Source organism: Ptiloglossa arizonensis, chromosome 1, assembly GCF_051014685.1.
Source record: "Ptiloglossa arizonensis isolate GNS036 chromosome 1, iyPtiAriz1_principal, whole genome shotgun sequence".
NCBI lineage: Eukaryota > Metazoa > Arthropoda > Insecta > Hymenoptera > Colletidae > Ptiloglossa > Ptiloglossa arizonensis.
The window spans coordinates 14,180,777-14,207,023 of NC_135048.1; the positions used below are offsets into that span (position 1 = coordinate 14,180,777).

General features: G+C 42.9%; 1 protein-coding gene across 7 annotated transcripts in view; it reads right to left on the reverse strand.

Moving 5' to 3' along the window:
• Positions 1-336: 336 nt before the first annotated feature.
• Positions 337-26,247, reverse strand: part of LOC143145108 (uncharacterized) — a 295,651-nt gene continuing 269,740 nt past the window's right edge. For 5 of the 7 annotated variants that reach the window (XM_076308161.1, XM_076308145.1, XM_076308136.1 and 2 more), the window contains 5 exons: positions 11,547-12,024; positions 5,707-5,994; positions 5,102-5,252; positions 4,817-5,024; positions 337-4,717 (listed from right to left, as the gene is read on the reverse strand). In XM_076308161.1, coding sequence (XP_076164276.1) covers positions 2,531-4,717; positions 4,817-5,024; positions 5,102-5,252; positions 5,707-5,994; positions 11,547-12,024 — 3,312 coding nt within the window. In that variant the 3' untranslated portion in view covers positions 337-2,530. Of the gene's footprint in view, positions 4,718-4,816; positions 5,025-5,101; positions 5,253-5,706; positions 5,995-8,559; positions 9,206-11,546; positions 12,025-26,247 lie in introns of those variants that run through there. The other 2 variants (XM_076308176.1, XM_076308184.1) reach the window with 2 other exon arrangements.

The window sequence follows — 26,247 nt, forward strand, 5'->3', positions numbered from 1 at the left end:
GGTGGCCCGCGATGTTCGGTCGCTTCCGATAGCGATCGCGCGCATGTCTAGAAATCAGTCGATCATGGTGGTGCTCTCGTTAACCGAAAGTATATGTATATGTATATATATATGTATATATATATATATATATGTATATATATATATGTATATATATATATGTATATATATGTATATATATGTATATATATGTATATATATGTATATATATGTATATGTATATATATATGTATATGTACATATATTATATATATATATATTTTATATATATATAAAAAGAAGAAAGATTCGTATTTTTTTTCTCTCTCTCTTTCTCTCTCACACTCATTTTTTTTTCACGCCATTATCGGTGATATCTGTGTATATGTGTGTATATATATACATATATATTTCCATATTTATATACATACATACATATATATACACACACCCACATACATATATATATATATATATATATATATATATATGTCGACGAAAACGAAAACGTGCTTGTCAGCTTTTCCTCCTCCATTTTTTTTTTTCTTGTCTAAATGTACAAAAGACTTCCTCTAAAAAAGTATTCTGCAAAAAATATTGCGTTGCACCCTAGCGAAGAATATATTTATACAGCGATACGACTATCGTTGGCCACACAAAAGTCAGACAGCCTGTACACACTTGCTAAACCTTAACACGTTTTTTTTCTTACGTAAAATGTTGAAAGATACAATGCATGGGGGACTTTTTCATCTACCTTAACGGATACGTGATTATATACATTATGTACATTCGTCTCGTTGCTAATAACATCGCGATTGCGTGCACTTATGTCTGTTAGAGCTGACTACGGATCGGTGAGTGTATACGTGTGTCTGTGTCTCTGTGTGTTAGAAAGGGGGCGTGTATGGGTGATCGGGCGTGTAGATGTGTGGATTTGGGGGGGGGGGGGGCGGGTGTACGTGTGTCAAGAGATACAATGAAAATTTGTCTAAACTTACACAGTAGAATAGGGTTCTCGCGATTGTTTACACTACGGTAAGATTTATCGTTATATAATAAACAATTATACGTTCTGACGATCCGTCGGCTAGAAGATCTCGCATATACACATATACATATACATATACATACATACATATACATATACATATACATATACATATATATATATACATATATATATATATATTTATTCATTCATTTATATATATATATATATTTATTTAGTTATCACATCGCACGTTCGAAATGAAGAAATTCTGACCCTACTACGCGACAAAGAATCGAATTTAATCCCTTGGAGAATCTGTTTAAAAAAAAAAGGTAGAACAAATACAAATACGAAATGAAAAAAAAAGTGTAGTTCAACCTAGTTGATCGTCCCATTGCGCTCGTTGTCACGGCTGTACGCACACGGGTGGGTGATGATCGCGTTAGAATTGAACGTAGAAAAGTCGTCATATTTTCGTACGAAAAGAGTCAAACTGCATTCGTCGCTCATCCAATGAGTACAGCATTTTTTGCCTCCTTCTTTTTTGATCGGTATCACAGTGCTTTAGTACGCTCTTTTTCCCCTAAATATCGAATACTCTCTCGAAATATATATATATAATAATAATAATATATAAAAAAAAAAAAAAAAAAAAAAAATATAATTGAAAAATTAAGACAATACCGAAACATTGTTTCTCTCCGATGTACAACGAAGTTGCATGTCTCGTATTATTGTTACATATAAAAAATTACTACCTAATTTATTGCATAGTATATGCATGTACACACCTATTCCACTGTAAATTATTCGTTCGTGCAATCGAATTTCCACAGTCGCCTCTCGCGTTCCACATTTTTAAAACTCTCTCGCTTCCATACAGTGTATCCGGCGATTCGCGAAGAAATGGAAAGGGGAGAAAAGAAAAGAAAAAAAAAAAAGAAGAAAAAAGCGAATAGAACCCTTCGTTCAAAAATAAGTCGGAAATCGATCGTAGAAAAGAAACATTTACGAGAGAAAACGTCTTTGTGTTCGAGAAATGCAAATAAATATTTTCCAACATTTCACATCAGTGTTCCACATACGTATCTTCGTGTACATTGAAGTAACCAAATCCCCGCGAACTTTCGAAAGAAACACGCGCTAGTCTGTTTTCCCGCTTATTTTTGTTTCGAAGGATCACCTCTCCCCTTTCGTGTTTCGCTCCGCCAATCACCGGACAGCGTGTATCGCGTATGATCTCGAATATTGCGCACAGAAGAACGTTCGAAGAACAATGTTCGAACGAGGATCTCAGAGAAAGAAGAAGAAGAGAAAAAAAAAAGAAAAAGAAAGAATCATGGCGCGATACACGCCCTTCGGGCCAAGTTTGCCGCTCATTTTCACTCAACAATTGTCTTTATTGACACGCACGAGGAAGTCCTCCTTTGAATGATTCTTGAATTGAAAATAGAGATATTCGAGACGAGGAAACCCGACGGATCTTTGTCTTTAGAAACGAAACCGACATTATTCGCTACTACGGTGTCGGATACCCTACATATGAGATCCCATTGTCTACTTAGACGTCGGGGCAGCCGGCTGGTTCTGCCCCGCCATCCCCAGTCTTGGTTGCGAGGAAGCAAGTAATTCCTTGTAGTACGCGCTGAATTCCGGCGGTAGAAACGACGTGGTGGCCGTGGGCGGAATCGGCGGCGGGGTGAATAAACCGTTGTAGAACGCGGAATAGTACATCGGGTCCAAAATCGGTAGGAACTTGCCGGGCGTGTTTGTTGGCAGTTGCGGAAGAAAGGCTGGATTACTTTGGGGCACCGTGGGCACGAATCCCGAGGGTATACTGGGAACGCTGTGTCGTCTACCAGCCTCGGTTTGCCTCGACTCTTGTTGCTGTTGCTGTTGGTGCTGGTGTTGACCTATCAACGACTTGTCGCCCTCGCTGATACGACGTTGCTGGTGTTGCTCCTTGCCGCTAGTTTCCACGTTTTTTCTCCTGTCTATACTGATCTGTTGCTGCATGGCCGCCTGCATTCTCGGATAGGAGTTACCGCTGTTCAAATGATTCAGCTTAGGTACGTTCGGTATGACAGGATGACTAATTGGCTTTCTGGGCGTGTACGGTGACACCGGCTCGCTCCTCGTGTTCGTGTACCTGCCGTTCACCTGTTGTCTTCTCTGGACCGGCATCGTACCAGTTCTGTTGGGCGGACTCGGTACGCGCACCGTCGGTATACTCGCGTGATTGTTCTTTTGTTTCGGGTTCACGATCGTGATCTCAAGGTTATTCGAAGCCATGGTCCGACTGTCCAGCACGTTCTGGTAGCCGGGATAGGGGCTCCGTTTCGAACAGTCTGTTGGTTTCTCTTTAGCCGTGGACGAGTTCCTCATCTCCAAGTTCAATGGATTAGGCCTCGGCACTACAGGTACTTTCACTATTTCTAGACTCGGTCTCGGGAATACCGGTTTCTCGCCGGACTTCTGCGTCAAATCGAGTACACCGCCGTGCGCCACCAAATCGTTGTTATTGTTGTTGTTGTTGTTCATCGGTTGCTGCTGGGGCAAACGGTGAAACGGTGGACGATACTTTGGCGGATTGAGGATATCCTTCGGGTCACCGTACACGGTTTTTTCGTTGTGCGCGAATATCGACCTCGATTGCGTGACCTTCGGCAGAAATATCCTACCGTTCGGAACGGTTGGCGGTACGAAACGATGGTTCGGTTGGTGTTGTATCGCAACCGAGGACGCGGGCGGCGGAACGTTCGCGTTCGCGTACAGTTGCAACAACGCTGCGTTGTTCGACGTGCCGAGATTTATCACGCGGCTGTTCACGACGTTGTTGTTGTTCACCGTGGTGTTATTATTGTTATTATTGTTGTTGTTGTTGTTGTGATGGTGAGCCGGTGGTTGTTTGCTCGGTACCTGCAACCGTGCTTGATGATGTGGATGCTGGTGTTCCTGAGGCGACGACAACATGTGTCCAATGTCCGGTGTCACGGTGACGGATATCAGTTTCGGAATGGAATTGGGTGTGACTGGAAGTGGGTACGATATTGGCGACTTCTCCTCGGATCTCATCGTCGCTGGTGCCGGTGGATTGCTCTGGATCACGCTCGGTCGCGTGTCCAGGTCAACGGCAGTGACCTCGAGACCACCCTCGCGGAGTATTTCGAGTTTACGTTTCTTAAAGCTGGGAATGATTATTTTGTCCCTACTCGTGTCGCTCTCCGACTCGAGATCGATCACCTCCGGTGATCTGGGCGGCGCTATCGCTTTCTCCGCGAATATTGACTTCTCGCCGAACAACGGTATGTTCTCCTTGCCCTGTGCCAGCAGGGTGGTCTGTTTCGGATCCAATTTGATCTCCTTCATGTCCTTCTCCGGCGGCGGTGTTAACGTAACGACCGTAGAAGCGTTCGTTGTTACAGTGGTAACCGGTAGACCCGGTGGCGAACACGATGGTGGTACTTGCTGCGATATCAGAGGACTGTTCAGCTGCCTCTCTAAGACGCTTTGACTTCCAGTACCGTTCGTGGGCGTTGTGGAGGGTGTACTGTTCGGTGTCGAAATTGACGTATTAGAAGAAGGTGGCGGACTTGGCAGTTGGCTAGCTTGCTGGCTGGGCGATGGCGTGCTATTGGCGATCATAGTGTTCAATGACTTCAGCCGTTCCGGCTTCACTCGTACGCTACGAAGTGACGACGTTTTGCCCGTCTCCATTTTCGGTTTCTCGGCCGACAGGAACGGCTGGGGGTAAGAAGAAGGAGAAGAAAAATAATTAGTAAACGTAAGTAGTAGTTCGTGGTCGTGCAACGTTGATATTAACAGTCTCTCGACGATACTCACGGTTGTTACGATCGGTTGAAGGGGAGGAGACGTAGCGGTAAGACTCGTTTCTACGGGTGGGGGTGTTTCCAATGGATATGGGTCGCTGGTTTCTTGTTTAACGTCTTCGGGCTCTTCTGATACACTACTAGTCTTGGTACGTCTTCCGTGCGTCAGTCTCACTTTTGCCTCTTCGCCCCTTTGGTACCTCTCGTAAGGTAACAGCAACCTGGGAACACCGATACAGAATCCATTGATCGAAACTGGCCTCGAACGACACAATGGCTCTCATTTAATACACTTCACCTTTCATAATGTCGACGTGTGATTGTTGCGGCACTGGTATTTCCTGTATTACCACCTATGTCGTCGTAGATGGTCTTCCAAAGGCGACCAGCGCTGACGGAATCGTAGCCACCGAGCATCTGCACTTTCGTATAAAACAGGAAGAGATCGACTGGAAATAAAACATCAATTGTTACGATCCGATACTTTTCAATTCTGGTTACGAGGTTCTATCTAAACGTTACTTGTCAAAAGGAAACACTGCTGTATATCAGCTTCGAACAGTACCAATCACTGTTTCAATTTAATTGACAACGAATCAACGTTTCTAAAACTGACGAGGAGAAATCGTATCAACCCCGGGGTCCTCGATTTCCGTTCAACTTTCTTTTTGGTGTACCCAGAACCGTAAACAGAGGACCTGCCTCCTCGTACCGTGTATGTTCCCGTGCAATTACCTGTTTCGTTCGTGACATTGTTTATCGTTGCTTTTCTAAATTCACCAAGAAACCAGTTGATCGAAATCGACGATCCCGGTGCACCGACTTCCCCTCGTCGGTGTGTGCTGCCTAAAAAGCATCTAAACATTGCCGCCAATCGTTGAAAAAAAAAGCACAGATACTGACTCTGCCTGTAGCCCAGCAGTGGCATCTTTCCGACAGGCGTACCCCGCGAATTCATGAAACTCTGCACGTCCGTGAGGAACTTCTTTTCCTCCGCGCTGGTATTCCTCTCGCTTCGCCGTACCACCGACGACGGTGGTCTGCCGACGTTGGACACCACCAGGGTCGCGGTATTAGGCGGCACGCTTTTCGACGTGGATGCAACGGATGCCTCGCTTTCATTGCTCGACTCTCCGGGCGATGCGCTGCGCTTTTTACGCTTTCTCCTTGGCCGTCCCTTCAATTTTGGCGCTAAAATCAGAACAGACACGAACAATTTACATTCGCTCGCCGTTTTTACGTTGCATTAATTTTACTTCAATTTGTAACGAGAATCGTGAACAACGATCACGTGGGTCCACGAATTAATTAATAATAGAAATGTAACAAACACGAATAATTTATATTTGTTTGTTGTTTTTACGTTGCATTAATTTATTTATTCCATTTGTAACGAGAATTGTAAACAACGATCACGTGGGTCCACGAATTAATTAATAATCCAAATATAACAAACTGGAATAATTTATATTTGTTCGATTATTAGTTAATAATCCAAATGTAAAAATTAGAACAAATACTAATAATTTATATTTGTCCGTCGTTTCTACATTGCATTAATTTTATTTCACTCGTAACGAGAATTATAAACAACGATCACGTAGATCCACGAATTAATTAATAATCCAAATGTAACAACCAGAACAAACACGAGTAATTTATATTTGTTCGTCCTTTTCACGTTGCAGTAATTTTATTTGTAATGATTTGTAAACAAAAATTACGTATTGCCATAAATTGATCAATACACAGAATTAAAAACCAGAACGAACGCGAATAATTTATATTTATTCGTTCCTTTTTCACGTTGCAGTAATTTTATTTGTCAAGAATTTTAAACAAAAATTACGTATGCCCATAAATTGATCGATACCCGGAATTAAAAACGAGAACGAACACGAATAATTTATATTTGTTCGTCGTTTTCACATTGCAGTGATTTTATTTGTCAAGAATTGTAAACAAAAATTACGTATGCCCATAAATTGATCAGTATCCGGAATTAAAAACCAGAACGAACACGAACAATTTACATTTCTTCGTCGTGTTTACATTGTATCGGTTGTATCTTATAATTCAAGAATTGTAAATAAAAATTGTTTCCAGTTGTTCGTACGTCTGTGAATTTACTTGAAATAAACTATAAGCGATCGAAGCTGCAGAGTTACGATACTGCATTTCAATTCGAAGAACTGCATATGTATGCACGTATGTATGTATAATCCGGACCACGTGATTGCAACAGTGAAAACGCCAGATTGTGTCTCGATAGACACAGTGACGCATAAAAATTCAATCCGGTTACTAATTATGCAATTACATAGGAGTGGATAATTTTTTTTATAAAGGTTCTGACATTTACAATAATTTCTTAATGAAACGGACCGGTGAGATTGCCAAGTATAGATGTCTCATGAGATAACAAAATGTGCAAATCCAATAAAACTCCTTCGACGAAATTGTCAGAAATTATTTATCGGTTTTCCGATTAGTTACGTTTTGCGATAGGACGAGGTTATAATTAGATCACCAATGGTCTAAAAAGAGACTACTGTCGACGATTTCATAGTTAACTGGATTTTGGTACAATTCGTCGAATAAAAGTAAAGATGTGTGCAACGATACGTGCACAACACGGTGAAATATATTCCAGCTCGAAAAGAACGAAAATGGAATATTTGTAAAGAAAAATAGTAGCCGAATATTTTGATACTTGGACATTTTGAACGTGTAAGCGCAACTGTAAAGTAAATATCGATAAAAAGAAAAATTGATATCCCGTTGGCAAATAAAGTGCACGAAATATTTCATATTGCTACCAGTTTCCTTGCAATGTGTGCACGTGTAATTTTTTCCTCGGTATTAACGGTTACGAGAGTGTTTGTTTTGACACGGTGCAAGGGACTGGGAGTTACGCCGGTGTTGGATAACAATAATTCGTGTCTGCTTCCACTGTAAAGACGTACGTATATCCACGGTTGCATGACGTTTCTTAATTTTACTTAACGAGCAGAAATTACGCGCAAAATGTGAATACAAAATAGCAAATTCCGTATCATTGGAAGCGTATTCATTTTTCTCGTATTACTGGAAAACATCCTCTCTGGGAAAAAATCAATCGATCGTAAATGCATTCGAACGCAGAATAATGCAACGTGAAAAATTTACGTAGAATTATTACCGGTTAGAATATTCTTTTCGCTACAGTTTTCCAGGACAAAAGTTCAAATTTCACGAAAGAGTGAATCAGTGTATACGATCGCGTCGCTTCGTTCCATGAATTTTAATTGTTCGAAGCAGAACGCACACTAAATAACATTTCAGCAATTACGAAACTCATCGATTAATCGAGAAACGTAACGACAGTTTGCAACTAGTAATTTATATTAACGACCTTTCACGGTACCTGGCACAATGTAACCAAGAATATAATTTAACCAATACAATTTAATGCTAACCGAAAAAACAGACATTACTATCGCTACTGCAACAACTTCGCTTGTTACTATCAACAATTCTACGCGGCTGTCGATTCCACGATCACATTATTGCTACGAAACCGTCCACTGCATCGCAAATTATGTATTCACCATGAAACTATACACGCGTGCAAACGTTGATTGTTTCGTTTCGATGTCTATATCTGCGCCACGTGCACGTCTCGATCTTTTGTGCATTTTTCTGTCTGAATGTCAACCAGGTCACAATCATTTCACGCACGATATCTTTCACCGCGAATTAACCTACGATACTCACCGATCACTTTATAATACACAATTACGTTCTCTTTAATTTTCATCACAATCCTCATCGCGATAACCACGAACGTAGAATGGATAGTTTTGTTTTGACACGTGTTCGAGAACGACGTTGACAGAGTATAAAATGCGTTCTAATCTAAACTTAGAATCTGACAACAGTTTGTTCCGGTCGTCTTAATCCGGATTACGATCGTCTCTTCTATAGTCGAACAGCGCGTCGATAACAAAGTAACGTGTCGTGGCCGAAAACTGCGTTCGATAGGATGCGACGTTCTCTCGTGCCGACTCGATACGATTCTGTCGTTTAGCGATCGTCTTCTGGGATCGCGCGTGAGTAGATCCCCGTCGGTAAATAGTTCTTTAAATCCTCGGTTTAGTTCCGCGTGACGTTTCCTTTTTTTTCTCTCTTTTTTTCTTTTTTCTTCCTTCCGTAATGTCACTAGTGCAACGATGAATCTATTTTTGAATATTTTTCAGTTCATTTAATTCGAATAATCTACACGCATGGAGCGCTGTTTAATTATTAAATAGAACACGTCAAGCTTTCGTGCGACAGCTTGACACGTTTTGCAAATTGTATTATAATGCTACGTTCGTTGAAACGCGTTTCAGTATGCTCAAAGGTGGAAGCACTGTACACGATTCACTGGCTTTGAATTTATATAAGCTGATTTTGACAAGTGAATATAAAAAAGAGACGTATTATTTTTATTTCGATAAAATAAACGGCTATGAAATAGAATCGGGGATACGTGTACGGTAAAAATACAGTTTGATCGTAGCGGTTTAAACTCTGCACGTGGATCGTAATTTATGCAATAGTTTGGATTGCGTATGGAAATTAATTATTATTTGTAATGCATAAGTAACACGCATATTGTAACATTGACGAAACACGTTAACGGTAATTTGTATACATAGGTTTCTCTTGCCTAGGTGTATCGTCGAAAGAAGAATTATATTAAAAAAAAATAATTAATCAGAAGATAGTTTGTTCAATTATTTACTATTTTTAATTTATTATTATTTCTTCAATTTTTGATTCTCAAGCTAGATGCACAACGAAAATAATCTGTAATAACGTATTCCGTTTGAAGTTTTGTTATTCTGTAACTAGATGTATAACATCGAATGAACATAATTAAGCATTACAAATTTTATGTAATTAATTTAACTTTATCGTCTTGACTTCCTTATCTAGACATTTTCTTAAATAGAGGATTTAACTCTCTCAGAAGATAATGTAATTGAATAAACTTGTTGACTGCTTAGGTAGGTGTTTCATTAAAAGGATACTTCGGAAGAAAGGGAGTCTGGTACACTAGCAAAATAGTAAGGGTCGGTCGTTGCAGTGGATGAAACGTCTGGCAAGGAAAAGCAGAGGACCAAGTTTAAATGTAGTTAATTTTACGTGGAAACTTTGTTTCAGGTTCATCACAAAGACATCGAACGAAGTCATCGCATCTGCCGGCGGATATTTAGTTTTGAATTTACCGTTTTAAGGTCACTCTTGTACGAATCTTTGTGCTCTGTCGAGCAATTATCGAATAAGTAGTTACTTTTACGTTCGTTTGTTCCAGACTCCGGTTGTAAAAATTCGACTACAGTACAACCTCGTTTATTCCAACACGACGAGAGATAAGACAGTTTGGATAATCAAACAATTAATAAATATTCATTACCATTCCTATCATCTTCTCTTATTAGTTCGAATAACAGAGGCTTCGATGTTTATTCAACCGAGGTCGATATTTCGTTTCTGTTCAACTGTATGAGAGATTAGTTGAACGCAATTAAATATTTTATATCTTCGAATTAAATACGTATATTATTTGGTTGTTCGGAAAGTCATTTTGTATTTTTTGGTGAAAATGAAACACAATTTTTTCAGAACGTATAAACATTTCATTCAATTATATATTCTCCATTTTGGAAAACGAAATGACTTTCCAAACAACCTAATATATATTTATATACGTTCTCGAATAAATTACGCGCAAACTATATTGTTTACAAAGAATACGCGTTCGTATAATCGAAGTTACTTTTTTTATAGTTCCTGTAACCGAGGCTGAGGATTGTTAGTTCGCGTAAAGTCAGTTGCACGGAACGCTATGAGCAACTGACCGACCGTGTATCAGTTCCGAGCGGTCAGTTGCTATCCTCTGATGTATCTCTTTCTAGGGTAGTCTATTTCGACCGCAGAGGGGTGCACGAAAACGGATTATCGAATAGGATGTCGTTGAAATCGGGAAGATTTCTGTTGTTAGACATCTTAAGTCGCGACAATATTTGCGTGACCTGCAACTGGAAGGAATGGGTCACTTGTTTCAGTGACTTCGATCATCTACCTATTCGATCGGGTTCACTAAGAGAAAAACTGACCCCAGGGTCAACTCCACGTCCGTCTTTCCTAACTTTGTCTCATTTTATTCGATAACGTATTATTGCTCGCCAGAACTAAACGCAGAGGAACTTTGTTTCCTTCTCTCTCTCTCTCTCCTCGGTTTAGTAATCTCGTTTGTAATGCATGTAGAGGGAGACAGATAGAATCAAAGTTTCATCGATCTCTCTTCGGGTCTCTGCTCGCAGCAATCTTCTTGCGGCGAGACCTGGTAATCGGTATTACTCGCGACGAACAATCCTCCGTTACCGGTAGCGCCGAGCTAATTAGCCACGAACTTAGTGTCGTAAGATAAGTAGGAGGAGATTGCACCGAACGTTTTTGTGAAACGTAATAACGCGAGGAACTTTGAATATTTCAACGACACTCGAGAATATTTACAGTAAATCCGATGTGCCTCGATGAACTCGTTTCCAACGATACGAGCACAGCTTCCCCTTTGTGCGATCTTAAGAAAATTTCCCAATTTTCGTCTACCCTAATTCTATTCTCGTTGAACGTTCGGTCTATCCTGTAACCGGTCTGTGACCCCCACGTGTAGGAGGGTACAGTCCACTCTGTATCGCAACTCGACTTACCTAGATGATTGCAGAGGAGTTCGTGAGTTTCAAGATCCGGGTAGTCGAAGGTGTCCCTGCAGAAGAGTACCCTAGTACCCGGTGTGGCTGTGAATCCACCCAGCGCGGCTGCTATGGACGAGCAGAGCCAGGATGGTTCAGCGCCCTCGAGTCTACGCAGCAGTGCTCGGTATCGACAGTACCTGGGGTACGAGAGCACGACCACCTTCGTCTGAGAGCCGCAGTCCGTCCTCCTCGCGTTATGGTTGCTCTCGTACTCCTTCTGTTGCTTGTCGACGTCCGAGAAATCGATGCCAGGGTCGGTGAGCACCTGCGGCTGAGGTATCTCGTACCTCAGCGGGCTGCTCTCCGGGGACGATGTAGGGGTTGGCGGGTAAGACACCTCCCGACCCCACGACCACTCCAGCGTGGGTGACAACCACGTGACGAGATCATGGACACGGACCACCACCTTTTCTGATATCGTCAGCACCTCGTCCTGAAATCATACAAGCATTCTTTTCAAGCAAACGGTACATTTTTGACTGTTGGTCGGTTCGTGAGAGATCTCGTGCTATTACCGACAGAGTGGGAAACTACCGTATCGGTCGAACTGCACTCCACCCGCAATACTGTACCAAACTCCTCTAGACAGATGGAGACACGGTACAGTAGCTGCGCGCTGCCAGAACTCCCGGTAATCTGACCCGTGCTCCGCCACATAGGTACTATACTTACTTATCGTGAGTGGAGCTAAAACACCTATGTGCTCGTTATGTATACACATAATCCAGCCAACGTAACTCGTGGTTTATGTTGTACCTCGAGTGCATCGTTATCTACTCTGCCCCGACGATAATTTAATTGTCCGCTGATGCCAGCGGCGACGTCATTTTCACAAAGTTTGACCTAACTCTTGGGACCTGCTGATTTGTGGGATTTAATTCAGCTGTAGGATTCCGCTTGTCGCGAGGGCTTAAAACGTGCACGCGTTAACGAACGAAAGACAAAACCTGGCCGGAGAAACAATTCCCGTTACGGATGAAAACGTTGAACGTTTGGAATCGATCAAAACGGATCATCCTCGGTGTCACGGGGTCCGTTGACGGCCAACGGGCGCTGTTTACTTTTTAAAGGAGAATTCCGGCGCGTTCTACGCCACGTTGACGCGTCTGGAATTTTCGAACTGTTCGTCAAAGAACGAGATCACGTCGTAGAGTTGTCACCTTCTTCGAGGAACCCATTTCGTGCTCCCCCTCCGGTATGCAAACCTAATGAGGCTATAACTTGGGGAGATAGCGTCCGCGGTCCCCGTGCGTGCATGACATTTTTCGATCGTCGCGATTAGAGGAATATCTTTGGGAACACCTTGGGTAATAATAGCCCAAACTCCTTGAATACGTGTAGCAACTGAAAACGAGTTGATAAGTAACTGGAAGTGCACGCGATAGACCGAGTATACTCTCGGTGCTAATTGCGAGCAATTCGCGTGTATCGTTGCAATTTGCCCGTTCCGTATTCCTCGATGATCGAGCAACGCCCGTAACGACTCATAAACTAAAAATCAGCCCGGAAATTTATCGGTGGAACGTTCAACGTTGGGACAAGTCCTGCGCGGACCCAGGTGGCGGCGTAAATCACCTGGGAAAGGTAAACGGTAGCGAAGCACTTGCTTTTGCTCGGGGTATTTTTCTTTTTTTTTGTTTTTTATCTCTCCACGAGACTGGTTCGTCGCAAGACGAGCCGAAATCAGATCACAGGGAACAGGACACGGCCGTTGAAAAGGTTGGCGGTCGATTAATTTCAGGCACGCGATGAACCGTGTTTGTTCGTACGAGTCCGTGGGAGAAGAAAAAAAAAAGAAAATTGCCAAACCGGCTCTATAATTTCAGATTATAATGCTCGATTAACCCTCAAAGTCCCAACGATCCCGACCATTCCTTTCCCAAAAGTTCCCTTTCTTCGTCCCGTTTCCTCGTTTCTTCCCGAGTCTCCTCAACTGTGTCAAATCTTCGTCCTTTGAGCGTCCCCGTCGTTGCAACGAAGATGGAAAATCTCTCACCTTGTTCCCCCACTTTGACCGTCTATGACTTTTACGTCTACCTGGGTAGTCGAAGTTCGTGAAAGATTCGGATAAGGAAGGAAGATCGTGTACTTTCGGAAGGCGGTTCCAACGATGACGGAATCACCGTTGCGCGTCGACTCTCGAGGGTGCTACTTCGTAAGAGATTATGGCTGCTGTTGAAGTCACGGATCGCTCGGTTCTTTCTTAGGCAGTTTGGAAACGCGTTGATACCGCTCGGTGTTCAATCAACGAGGCTCGATGGTGCGTCGGCCTCGCGTTGAGTTTACCTAACAGCGGAATTCGTTACGGATCGAATTCATGGTCGAAGAATTGGGATTCAACGAGGGATCGTTGGATGCACTTGAACCTGCTGGCTCCGCGGGTAAATGCACTTACCCGTGACGAAAAGAGCCTCGAGCCAAGCAAAACGGCCAGGTTTCGATCTTTCGAGGTCTCGCGCCAGCTGAGTCAGCTGCAAGAAGTTGGACGGGTACGCTGGAAGCTTCTAGAATGGACAGTGTGCCCGGTATTTGGCATTGGTCCTTGGTTATTTACACGCGCGTCGAGCTAATCGCGTTCTAAGTAACGAATAGAGGGATCGATCGATCGAACGAACGATCGATCCTGTCAACGAATGATCACGGCCGGACGAACGTAAACAGTGAACAGGTAAACCGCAGCGGTAACTGATCCGTCAAACGGTTTGTGCATTCGTTATTTAAACGAAGTGGCAGCCAGGCAGCTTGGGTTAAAAGCAATGATTTCGACGATTTGTTGCCCGGTAGCCCGGAGGCTCTTTGTTTTGTTTACACACGACGCGGCGTTCTATTTAGTTTGGGAGTCACTGTTGCCCGGGTTATACTTTCATCTTTTAGCTCGGTGCTCATCCGTGCCCTCTTTCAACCCCCCGCCACTTCACTTCTTCCTTTGGCATCGTGCTCCCTCGTCTCTCGGTATTGCTCGTCTTTTCTCGTCCCTCGTTCACATCCCCTGTTCCATCTCTTCTTTCTGGCTTCTCTTTTGCCTTCCAGCGTTGCCTCTTCCTTTTTGGCCGCACCACCCTTGGTCACTTATTTGCTCTCCTGTTTGTTCAGTCTCTCTTCTGCTACCCTTTCCTGTCCACGATCCCACTCTCTCTCTCGCTCGTGAACGGGTTCACTCTGTTGCACAGCGATGGAACTAATTCGATGATCGTTCGGAAATGTTCGACGAGAACGGACACCGATAGCCACTGGTATCAGGCTGGAATCCAGGGGCGAAAGTATTCGGAAACTTGACGCGCTCCCGGCGATCGTCCACGTATAACCCAACGCTTGTATCCGTACCGTAGACTCTGAAGGGCGAACGGTGCTAAGAGGATCCGAACTCTGATTGGTTGATACGGACGTCATTCCAAATCCCAGTCACTTGCCGTAGTAGCTCTTATTCGTGGACCGTCCGTTGCTAGCTACCGCGTAGAAAGTACCAGTTCTCATCCGATCACCCAAGTTAAGCGGATCTAGGGTCGGGTGGTTAAACGGATGACCGTGTAGGAAGTTTGGTGTCCTGGTGACAAAACGGTGGTTCGTGGCCAACCTAAAACCGTCGTTTCCCGGCTAATGATCAATATTGGTCGACGTCGGTTAAGAACACGAACGAATTTCTCCGAGAGCATTGGCACACCGGTTGCGAGAGAATCGTTCCCATCGCTACCGGTGCACTTGGCCAGTGATTCCTCCACCTCTCTACCCGACTCTCTCTCGGTCACGTACATCGATGCTCGTTTCCTCTCATTGTCAATAGTCTCGCAAGAGGATCTCTCTCGCTTCCTTTCTCTCGGCTGCATTGTGGTTCCCCGAGCTTTCGTACCGGGTGAAGAGGAGGGGAGGAGGGGGCGTGGTAGTGGTAGTGGTAGTGGTGATGGTGGAGGGGAGGAGTCTGTCGCGCACTCAACCCCCGAATCACGATTCCGAAAACAAACCTTCCGTCTTAATCGCAGGGACACGCGGAAAACGACAGAACGGGTAACCGAGGAGAGGTATCGCGCGGCACAAAGAAAAATCTTACGGACACGTGCGCCTCTATTTCCTCTTCTCTACCCCCACCTACCGCCCCCCTTCTCCTCTCTTCTCTTCGCCTCTTCGCGTATTTATCGTCGTGATTTCCTAAGAGGGTTCCTGGTGCCTCGTATTGACTTTGTCGGACTCTTGTCGATGGCTCTTCCCGTTCACCCTTGTTGCTGCTCGCCTTCCCCTTCCCCTACCCTTCGGTTATTGATTCCACGACGCGGCGATATCGTTTTAATTAAGGGGGCAGTCTGGTATTTTGGGCCGAACATCGAGGGTTCTTTGTAACTTTCTTTCTTTTTTTTTTTTACTCTACTCCTCCTTCTTAGAGAGGAATAATTGGATCGGAATGAAAATTAGCGTGCGTGCACACCTTGCGTAATTCGACCAGGTACAAATTGCTTCTTTGAGAACGATTTCATTTTTTTTTTTTTGGGGGGGGGGGGTTTGTATTTTCTTGTTTCGATTCGAGACACGAGTGTGCCTCGTCAGTGCGCACGATTTCGAACGAAATTGATTTTTTTTTTTTATGACGGAGTACATTTGGTATTTTTTCATAATTGAATAATTTTGAATCTGTGGACGAATTTTCGAAATTTTGTACAATAAGGGGTTCTCTTCGTTCAGCGAATAAATAATGTATGTAGATGAAATTTTAAATACGAAAGAAACGATGCTTCGATCGGAAATATTGAGTTTCTCACTTTTAAAGTTTAAGCATCGAGTTTTTCGTCTCTTTCGCCTTCAACGAGCTAGAAGAATTAGGAAAAAGTATCAAAGTTCGAGATACCGTGATTCGCGCGATAAAGAGACATCTACCGAAGATTCTCATCAAGTTTCAAGTAAATCGATCGACTGAAACTCCAAATGTACTGTCGGCAGATTTAAAAAATACCGATACGGGAAAAACGCGTTCAGAGTACACCGCTCTAAACGGCTACAACCTTCTCAATTTTACAAATTCGAGAAAATCCTTTCGCACGAATATTTTGGAAGCTGTATACTTTAAGAAAATATTAAAAAAAAAATCAATTTCTCGAAGCAGGGTTACCAGAGTACTTTCTTCATTCGGTTGAAAAATATCGAAATATTCGACGTTTCGTGACCGATGGTGGCTCCTCTTTGGATAAATTCTTGCGATTGGTTGAAATTTCAAGTCGATCGTCCAAGTAACTTTCCAGATAACGCGCTCACCGTACCCGAAAACTGCTTTCAAGTTACGAAGCATACGAAAACTTCGTTTCCCAAAGTTCCACGACATTGGCAATTTTCAAAAGCAGGCTACAATCTTTTCGGTATGATGCCCCCGTGGATCTTCGATGAAGTGCGGGAATAAGAAAAGAATCTCGTCCCCTCGATAATCGTTCGAACCGTTCCCCCGTTAAATCTTCACCAGCCACCGTCTTGCGTCAGTTTTGTTACCGGATACACGTTGAATCGTGTCTGATTATTCGTGCATTACATCCGACCGGTGTTGTTCGAGGGCGACTGAGTAAACTGCGGCAACTTCGTAATCACGTTAAAGCCGCTAGTGAAACTGATGGCGAGAGTTCAACTTTGCAACACGATTCGATTTAAATATTTAAACGTGGCCTTAAAACTTCCCGCGGAAGTTTCTCTAAATTGGTAATCTCTTACTTCCCGATATCGCGTTGCTCGTGCACTTGAACACCGTTAACCGATTGTATATTTTCGAAAACGAAGATAATTATTTAACGAGCTGCCGCACGATCCAAGCACAATGTCCGATCACGGAACACGCTAGAGTGGAGAACAACCACGACGAAGAATCCCAAACTGTAGGGGTCGTTTGGGGTTTTTAAGGGGTCTGGACTTCAGACTTGGAGCAGAAGGGAGGGTAATAGGGCAAGGTTCGCATGACGTACGTAGAGGTCGAGTTGGAAAGAAAATATTTAGTTAGAAGGGTCGTCGGTACACTTGGTGGAATAAATATATAGCGTGGTACTCGAGGCACACTTCAACGGTTTGTCAAGCGACACCCTTGTTGGGTACGAGCGGCCAAATGTGTTTTTCCCTAGTGGAAAGCTGTCCATTTGCCGCAGAGTCGCACTTAATGGATCTGGATTAGACTCACTTATGTTTTTTTCTCGCGCAACCGTATTTCTTCATCGGTCCGGATCGTTTCTGGACCGGTTGATACCGTGAAGGGCACGTTCTTCGCACCCTGCGAGTTTCGCGTGCTCTGCCCGCGTTTCTTTCGACAAGTGAACCATTACGCGTTCGGTTGATCACCGGTACCTTCTATCGAACGAATCTCCCACGAATTAAGACGCTCGAATCGACGTACAGACATCGGTGATTCCCAACCAGGTTACGAATCACTTTGCCCAACCGAGTTGCCCGATTTTTCCCTCGTCCTCGGTGTATTTAAATTCGTTAACGAAACCAAACACTGGCAAGTCGAAGTTCAACGTTTCGTTAATGGCTGAACGGGTATTTCAATAAATCTAGCCCGTGGTACGTTCGAACCCGCATATCTCGAACAACCCTCCCGGCAAGGTATGCACTTGCAAAATTCAATTTAACACGGTGGGGGCTCCGCGGAGCAACTCGGTTTCAGGCGCGAACTTTTCACTCAAAGAAACCCCCGACCGACGAAATTCCATCCCGGGGTTTACACTCTCTCGAAATATTACAATATCCGTACCGGATGCGGCCGTCCACTGTGTTCCTTCCTGTAATTCTTTGCTCGCGATAAGGATTCAGATCGTCACGAAAGAGTCTCCCGTTGGTACTGGTCACGGTTTCGAGATTCGCGCCAACAGTCGTAAATATTCCAAAAGACGACCTTGGCCTTGACCGTCACTTTGAAAAATTGCCCCATCGGCGATGCTCGAGGTGTCGAGAATGACGTTACACTTTTGGTACATGTTTCGTTAATAATAGAAACGAAATCGAGACACGTGTTCGTTATTCAGTCGGTTTGTACCGACTGTTACATTTCAAATCTGTTTCATTTCGCTAGATGTCGCCAAGAATTAGAGAAACAGGTAATGCTAATGTAGGTAGATCATTTTCTTTGTGTTTGTAGATACGTAGATGTTCCATCTATACGTATGTATATATTCTATCTATAAATATGTAAACATTCCATCTACAGATGTATAGATATTCTACCTTTACGTATTTAGATATTATCTGTATATATTGGTTTCTAACGTGTATGTTGAATCTCTAAGTGATACAAGAGAAATCATCTTGGTAGCTGTAGGCATGTATGTGTATATATAGAATGTATGTATGTATATGAATATATGAATGTATGTATTTATGCATGTGTAGATATAGAATGTCTTTCTAGAATCTTCTAGAAGATTCTATCCCACGGATACGTGATGTTTATTAAATAAAATAAGAGTTTGTTTGGTTGTTGATTCGCAATTAGTCTGAAAGCCCATCTCGTACAGAACGCACGCAAAAGATATGCCTTCCGGAATATTAATAAAGTTCGATTCATTAATATTGGATCGTTCGGAAAGTCATTTCATTTTTTTTTTTTTTGGTGAAAATGAAACATGATTTTTTTAAGAGCGTATAAACATTTTATTAAATTATATATTTTTCATTTTGGCAAACGAAATGACTTTCCGAACAATCTAATAAAATAGCCATCCATAACCTAAAATTCCAATAGTGTATACGTAGACACTCCCTGCATATATTGCTTTATATATCGACGAAAGCGTGCGCAAACACACAGAGAGGGATTAATATTTAGTTACACTAGAACGAGCAAAATGGAAGAGTATGCGGCAAATTAAAGTTTTTCAAACTCGGTTTAAATTCATGGCAGACAGGTAGCCGGCCTTCTCTCATAGAGCTTTTCGGCGTAGGACAAACGTATTTAAACCGCCGAAGGGTCTCTTTCCAGTATTTTCAGCTTCCTGTTTGATACTCGACAAAGCGGCGTCGAGTCAAATATTGAATAATACGATCACAATGGAAGTCCCGGAAACACCGAGCCATTTTACACTTCTAAAATTTGGGCCAATTTCCGTCGTCTAGCCGTGCATTCAGAAGATGAGACAAACTCTCTATGCACCCGAGCATTCCCCTTGACTGCACATATCCGAGATGTGTATCTACAAGAGGGAGAGCCAGGGGAGAGACAGGGAGAGCCAGGGAGAGACAGGGAGAGCCAGGGGAGAGACAGGGAGAGACCGGGGAGAGACAGAGCGATAGAGGGATTAAAGGGACCCGGGCGAGGGAGAAAGAGAAGAACAGAGGGAAGCCAGAAGTGCACGTGTGTAAGGGCAACAATGTGCCAGAAGGTAGCGGCAATGTTGGCACGGACACAGACGCAGATCTAACCCCAAACTCACGACGTGGACAGTATGCACGGAATCATGTGGAAATGTATTCCGACGTTGCTATGGGGACTCGCTGCCACCCTAAACACACCGATAACCTATCAATTCACCAACACCGAACGACCCGACGAAGTATAACAGGCGATAATGCCCCCGTGCTAAATAGGACATTATTCCCGTGGATTTTTGCTCGTGATTCCAGCGCCGCTCCCTCGTACAACGTGTTTATCGTGGAGCAATTGTCACGAGTGTTGCTCCATTAGGATTGTTATTAAGATCTCGCGCGTAATGGATAGCCACGCCACGGAAGTTAGCACGCTCCGGGTACTTCAAGAGGATCGATGTTATTCCGTAATACAAGGGAATACAACGGAGATCCCTCCGCGCACCGACCGACATCGGGGACACCACGAGACGTTGATACAATTTCGATATAGTGCGCGCCCGTTTCTGATCGCACGGAAACGAGACAATAGCGATTCAGAGATTAAAGAGTGCCACTTCGTGAGTGTTCCACAGGGTGTCTAAGAATTTTGACACGGACGAGGAGTCGATAGGCCCGGGCAAAGTTCGCGAAATCGTGTTCACGAAGTACGAACTCTCGAGAAAGGCACTCTCGGAACGAAAGCATTTATCCGGAACGGGTTGGTACGGTGGTACTGTTCCTCCGGAACAGGGTTAGTAAACAGACTATACCAAGTTCAAGGACCAAAGTTTGCACCCCCCTAGTTTATTTGCACTTGCTACGACTCTCCAAGTTTACCTGTTATTAGCGAGTGGAAAAATGATAGGAACGTTTGTCCGACGTTTGTTAGCCGAACGGAATTGCCCTCGTTCCGCGATTCCCTGTCTCCGAACGGCCATTAAAGAGTGGCGTGGATGGATTAAGTCGTGTCTCGGGATGAGGGTTAACAACCAATATCAGGGGATGGGATGAAAAGGGTTCACAGTTAACTGCTAAACCAGCAAAAAGATAGGGTAAGACGACTCGGGGAATGTTTTATGGCAGAGGTCCAAATGATGTTTGCGGCTCGGGAGAGAATACTAAGAATTGTTAATGAACCTCCGGGTGGGTGTATCAGGAAAAGTAATTTGGAGTTTGCGTAATTCCCCCCCCCCCCTTTTCTACTCTACCCTGTGCTCTGTTCCCTCCTTAAACCTGGAAATAACGTTCAAGTTTAGAGCCAATCGTTCCCATTTGCACCGTAGGAACCGCGGCAGAGTTTTAGTCCGCAATATTGAAATCCGGATAATGTATACGTGTTCGTATATAGAAGTTTATTCCTAATTCTCTCACCTTTTACCCCCGTCGAACCACTCGCTCGCAAAATATTGACTTGTTCGTTCTTTTTTTTAGAAACACGATTTTTTTCAGATCGTGCGAACATTTCATCAAATTACGTATCCTCCATTATCCTCCATTTTGGAAAACGCAACGACTCTCCAAACAACCCGATACCTCACCCTCCATCGAAAATCAGGAAAATTATATTCTTTTTTTTCTCTTTTTATACGAAAAATTCATTTTCCTCGCTACGGATAGTAAATTGTTTGTTACATCGTTCCGTCATCCGATTATTGTGTATCGACGTTCGACATAAATTTCGCATTACCGTTCATAAATTATCCTCGCGACTCGGAATTCAATTAAATTTTACAGCAAAAGCCGTGCCCTCTACAACCCCCTCCACCACCCCTTGCTCTACCTCTCTCGAACGCCACCGCGGTCGTCGAGCAGTTTTGATTAATTCCCCGGGCGAAAAATAATAAATAACACTCGAAATTGTTTATATCGCACCGTATTAATTTGCGCCCAGGCGATCGATGCAACGCGGCGGTACGTTCGATCTGTTTGTTTCGAGAGGGAGCATCGTTTTAATAACGATATCGCGCGCGACACGACGGACCTTAATGCTTTTCTGTGTAACGCGACTCGCCCCGTCCATTTACCGGGCGAAATTTATTACATTAAACGTAATAAACGACTTGTATACTCCCAAGCATGCCGGCGTGATATTATTATCGTAGCCGGGAAACTTTCTATCTATCTGGGTAATCTCATCTTGTGCCCGCCACCTCCTTTATCTCTTCGTCTTTCACTCAACTTCTTAAGTAGTCTTTTGTAACTTAAATTAAAATAGACGTCAGGAAGTATTCCTCGGACGACATGCAGCCCACGAACCAGATAGAGGAAAGAAATGTCGTAGTCACGAGAGAGGTACAGGGTGTCCCTGTTGGAAACAGGCCGTATCTTAATACACACTTCGAATACGAACGGGTGACGTACGAAAGTTCTATAGTTTCGGGCGGGAATATAATATGGCGGCGATTGTTTGCAGGTTAGGTCTCGGACGTAGCGGGGTTTCGAAGGTTAACCTCGTTTTCCGAAGTGGAACTCCCGGTTTTTGTACCCGGTTGAATTCGACGAAGTAATGAATTTTGACAACGAGAGTATCGAGTATGATAAAATTAAGGTTTTTTTTTTTCTTTTTTTTTTGTTCCTCGTCGAACCACTGCATCGAACGTGCCAGTTTTTTGCACGATTAGGGTCGAAACAACCTACTCGCGAAGAATCGAAGCGAGGCTCAATTCGTAGCCACCTGGTGGTGAAAATTTTAAACGATTAAGAACAAATAACATATTTTGCAACCGAATGAGAAATAAAGTACTTTTGCGTGACGTTGGTTACGTGTATTTTTTTTTATCGTTTCAAGACGCTCGTTATTGTACTTTCGAATAGCAAAACGATACAAAACGCAAGTAAATAAACATTTTCGATCGAATCAAAAATATTACTATACTTTTTTTTGTAATTTTAAGACGCTCGTTACTGTACTTTTGAATAGCAAAGCGATACAAAACGCGAGTAAATAAACATTCCCGATCGAATCAAAAATATTACTAATATATATTTTTTATAATTTTAGGATGCTCGTTATTCGAATAGTAAAGTGATACAAAACGCGAGTAAATAAATATTCGCGATCGAACCAAAAATATTACTATACTTTTTTCTATAATTTTAAGACGCTAGTTACTCTACTTTCGAATAGCAAAGCGATACAAAACGTTAGTAAATAAATATTCGCAATTGAACTAAAAATATTACTATACTTTTTTCTATAATTTCAAGACGCTAGTTACTTTACTTTCGAATAGCAAAACAATACAAATCGCGAGTAAATAAATATTCTCGATCGAACCGAAAATATTACTATATTTTTTTCTATAATTTTAAGACGCTAGTTACTCTACTTTCGAATTAGCAAAGTGATAGAAAACGCGAGTAAGTAAACATTCCCGATCGAAGCACAAAAACAAAAATTCTCTCGTATATTTTTTCTAACGTTAAGACGCTTGTTTCGACTCGTCGAGCGGATGAGACGCGTCAAGCTGACTCGTATTAGAAACGGATGATAGCGAGACAACGTTAAGGACGAAAAGCCACAGGCAAACGAGAAGAAACAAAACCCCGGAGCCACCGTATAAATCCGCAATGCTGCAGTTGACATATTCGCCGAGCGTACATAATACATTCATGGCCGTCGGGGTGCGAGGGGTAGGGAGCAGCGAGCCAGAGTAGGGGAAAGGACGAAATGGTGGAGAGGGGAAGGTACAATCGTAGAGTGGAATATGTAGCGTGTTGGTTTTAGGGATGCTCAATCTTCGCTTGTAAACCGTACCGGGTGGTCCGTTACTTTGCCAGACGTGGAGGACTGCCTACTTCAATCGTTGCTTTCGAAATCGAATACATCCAGTCCCTTCTTTGAACCTTTCTCTCTCCTTTTTCTTTTTTTTCTTCTTTCGCCCGCGGTATCCGCCAGGGGAGTAAAAGAGATCGTGTTTTACGAGTATAGAAAAGATCTCGGTTTAACTCACATCCCCGACTCGTTCTCAGTTATCTATTTCTACTACGGCTTCGGGCCTCATTTTTCTACCTTTTTTCTCATCATTACAACCCCCACCCCCGTGAGTCGTCGCGACTCGTGACCTCACGAGCCATAACTCCTCCTTCGTAGATTTCCATCTTGGTTTGATCTATTCCCGTACTTTGTCTCCTTTATCTTATTCTTGTTTGCGTTTGTGCAATAACTTTCGGATTAGGTTTAGAAACTACCCCCTCCACCCCTCCCCGGCCGTACTATACGACATTCGGCAAATTATATTATTCGTACGACAATGTTTGCACAATGTATCTACACACACGATACGATAACAATAATAAATTCCTACCGTCCGTTTGGTTATCGCGACACTCCCTGTCTCTTCGAAATTAAGTAATCATTCAAACCGTGACTCCTTCTTTCTTAGATTTCAATCTTGGTTCGATCTGTTTCATTGCTTTTCTTTTCTTTTATCTCTTATTTTTGCTTCTGTAATTATTGGGTCGTGCGGAAAGTCATTTGGTTTTTTTTTTCTGGTGGAAATGAAACACGATTTTTTCAGAGTGTATCAACATTTTATCAAATTGTATATTCTCCATTTTGGAAAACGAAAGGACTTTCAGAACAACTCAATATTTTCAGATTGGTTTAGAAATAACTTTTGGGTGTACTTTCTTGTATCTAGGGGTAATTACTTTTTATACGACAGTGTAATATATATATACCCAAATTTACAATATAATAATAGTAATTATAATAATAAATAATAATAAATCAAATAATAATAATAGTAATAGCAATAGCAATGGCAATAGTAATAATAATAATAATTGTAATAATCTCCATCAGGAATTCTTGTATCTACGTGTAATTATTTTTTATACGACAGTGTAATATATATATACCTAAATTTACAATATAATAATAGTAATAATAAATAATAAATAATAATAAGAAATCCAATAATAATAATAATAATAATAGTAATAGCAATAGTAATGGTAATAGTAATAATAATAATAATCGTAATAATCTCCATCAGGAAGGCACATGGAACACGCGACATTCCACATCGCCGTAATAAATAAAGAAACAAGAGAACGCTCTTGCGATACTTGCCGGACAGGAAAATCACGAGCGGGATTAATTTCAGTGACCGTGACAGGCTTAAATCAATAGGTATGAGAGCCACTGCGAAGCATAAATCATTGTTAGATTAAACCCTGGAGCACGCGGTAGTAGATGGGGCAATGGCGCGCTTTCAGGAAATATAGGGTGACCTAAAAGTTCCGATCTATATTTCAACCGAGTCGTGTACCGATCAACGTGGACAAAGGTGGTCGAGACCGGTCGTTAATCGACGAGGTATCGCGCGTTTCCTTCGATTTTCGATAATCCGAAATTTCCTCGAAAATCATTTTTTTTTTCTCCCCCACCCACGTGAAAAAAGAAAAACTCGTTTGAGAACCATCGCGACAAAGACAGACACCGCCGGTGAAAATTCCCCGGGAAACACGATCGGTGAAATTTTTGTTCCCAAAAGGACAACAACGAGGCTCGTTGCTCCTTTTTTATTCCCCTAGATGACGCTCGCGATCATCGTGTAAAGACTTCTCAACGTTCCCGTGCGAACGTGAAAGTGTACCGTGGACCGAAAATTAGTAGTAAACAACCGCAATTAACGAAGCTGGCAATTAACACGCGAGCAATACGAACCGACGAAAGTCATCCCCGTTGCTCCTAACCGGTGAAATGCGTTTTTGTCGGATCCGTTCGGTCTGAATGAAAACAGTGGCACTTTGCAACTGATACGCGGGGGATTGAAGCTAAAAGGAATTTGATTATGCTCGGTAGTTTACACACGGTGTTTCTGGATCGATCGAGCCACCCGCTGTCTCTCCTTCCCTCCCTCTTGCTCTCACTAAACCCTCCGCTGGCTTCCTCCTCTCTTATTCCTGTCCCCTTTCGCTCTTTATCTGGCTACTACACTCGCTCTCCGCCCGTGTTTCCGCGTCTTCGTGCTGGTTCCGTCAGGTAGGGGTCGTGTGTGAGGAATGGGAATTACTTTTGACGAAGGAATAAAGCGGAACGACTAGGGTTGCCACCTTTTCGCATTACGAGACCCGGAGATTCATTGGGTAATGGAACTGGAGGATTGGTAATGTAATACCAGTACCAAATGAGACAGAGTCAAACGCTCACCCACCGAGGTGTGTTTCTTCGACTTTTCACAACTTTCACCGCGATTGTTTCATCGTGCAACCGTGAACGATCATCTCGTTTCGTTCTCTCGTAAATTTTCTGGCTTGTCGGTAACCGGATAACCGAATTGATTCGTACACGGTTCTCATTTTCATAACGAAATTTTACGTGTAATTTTACTTATGCTTGCACTAT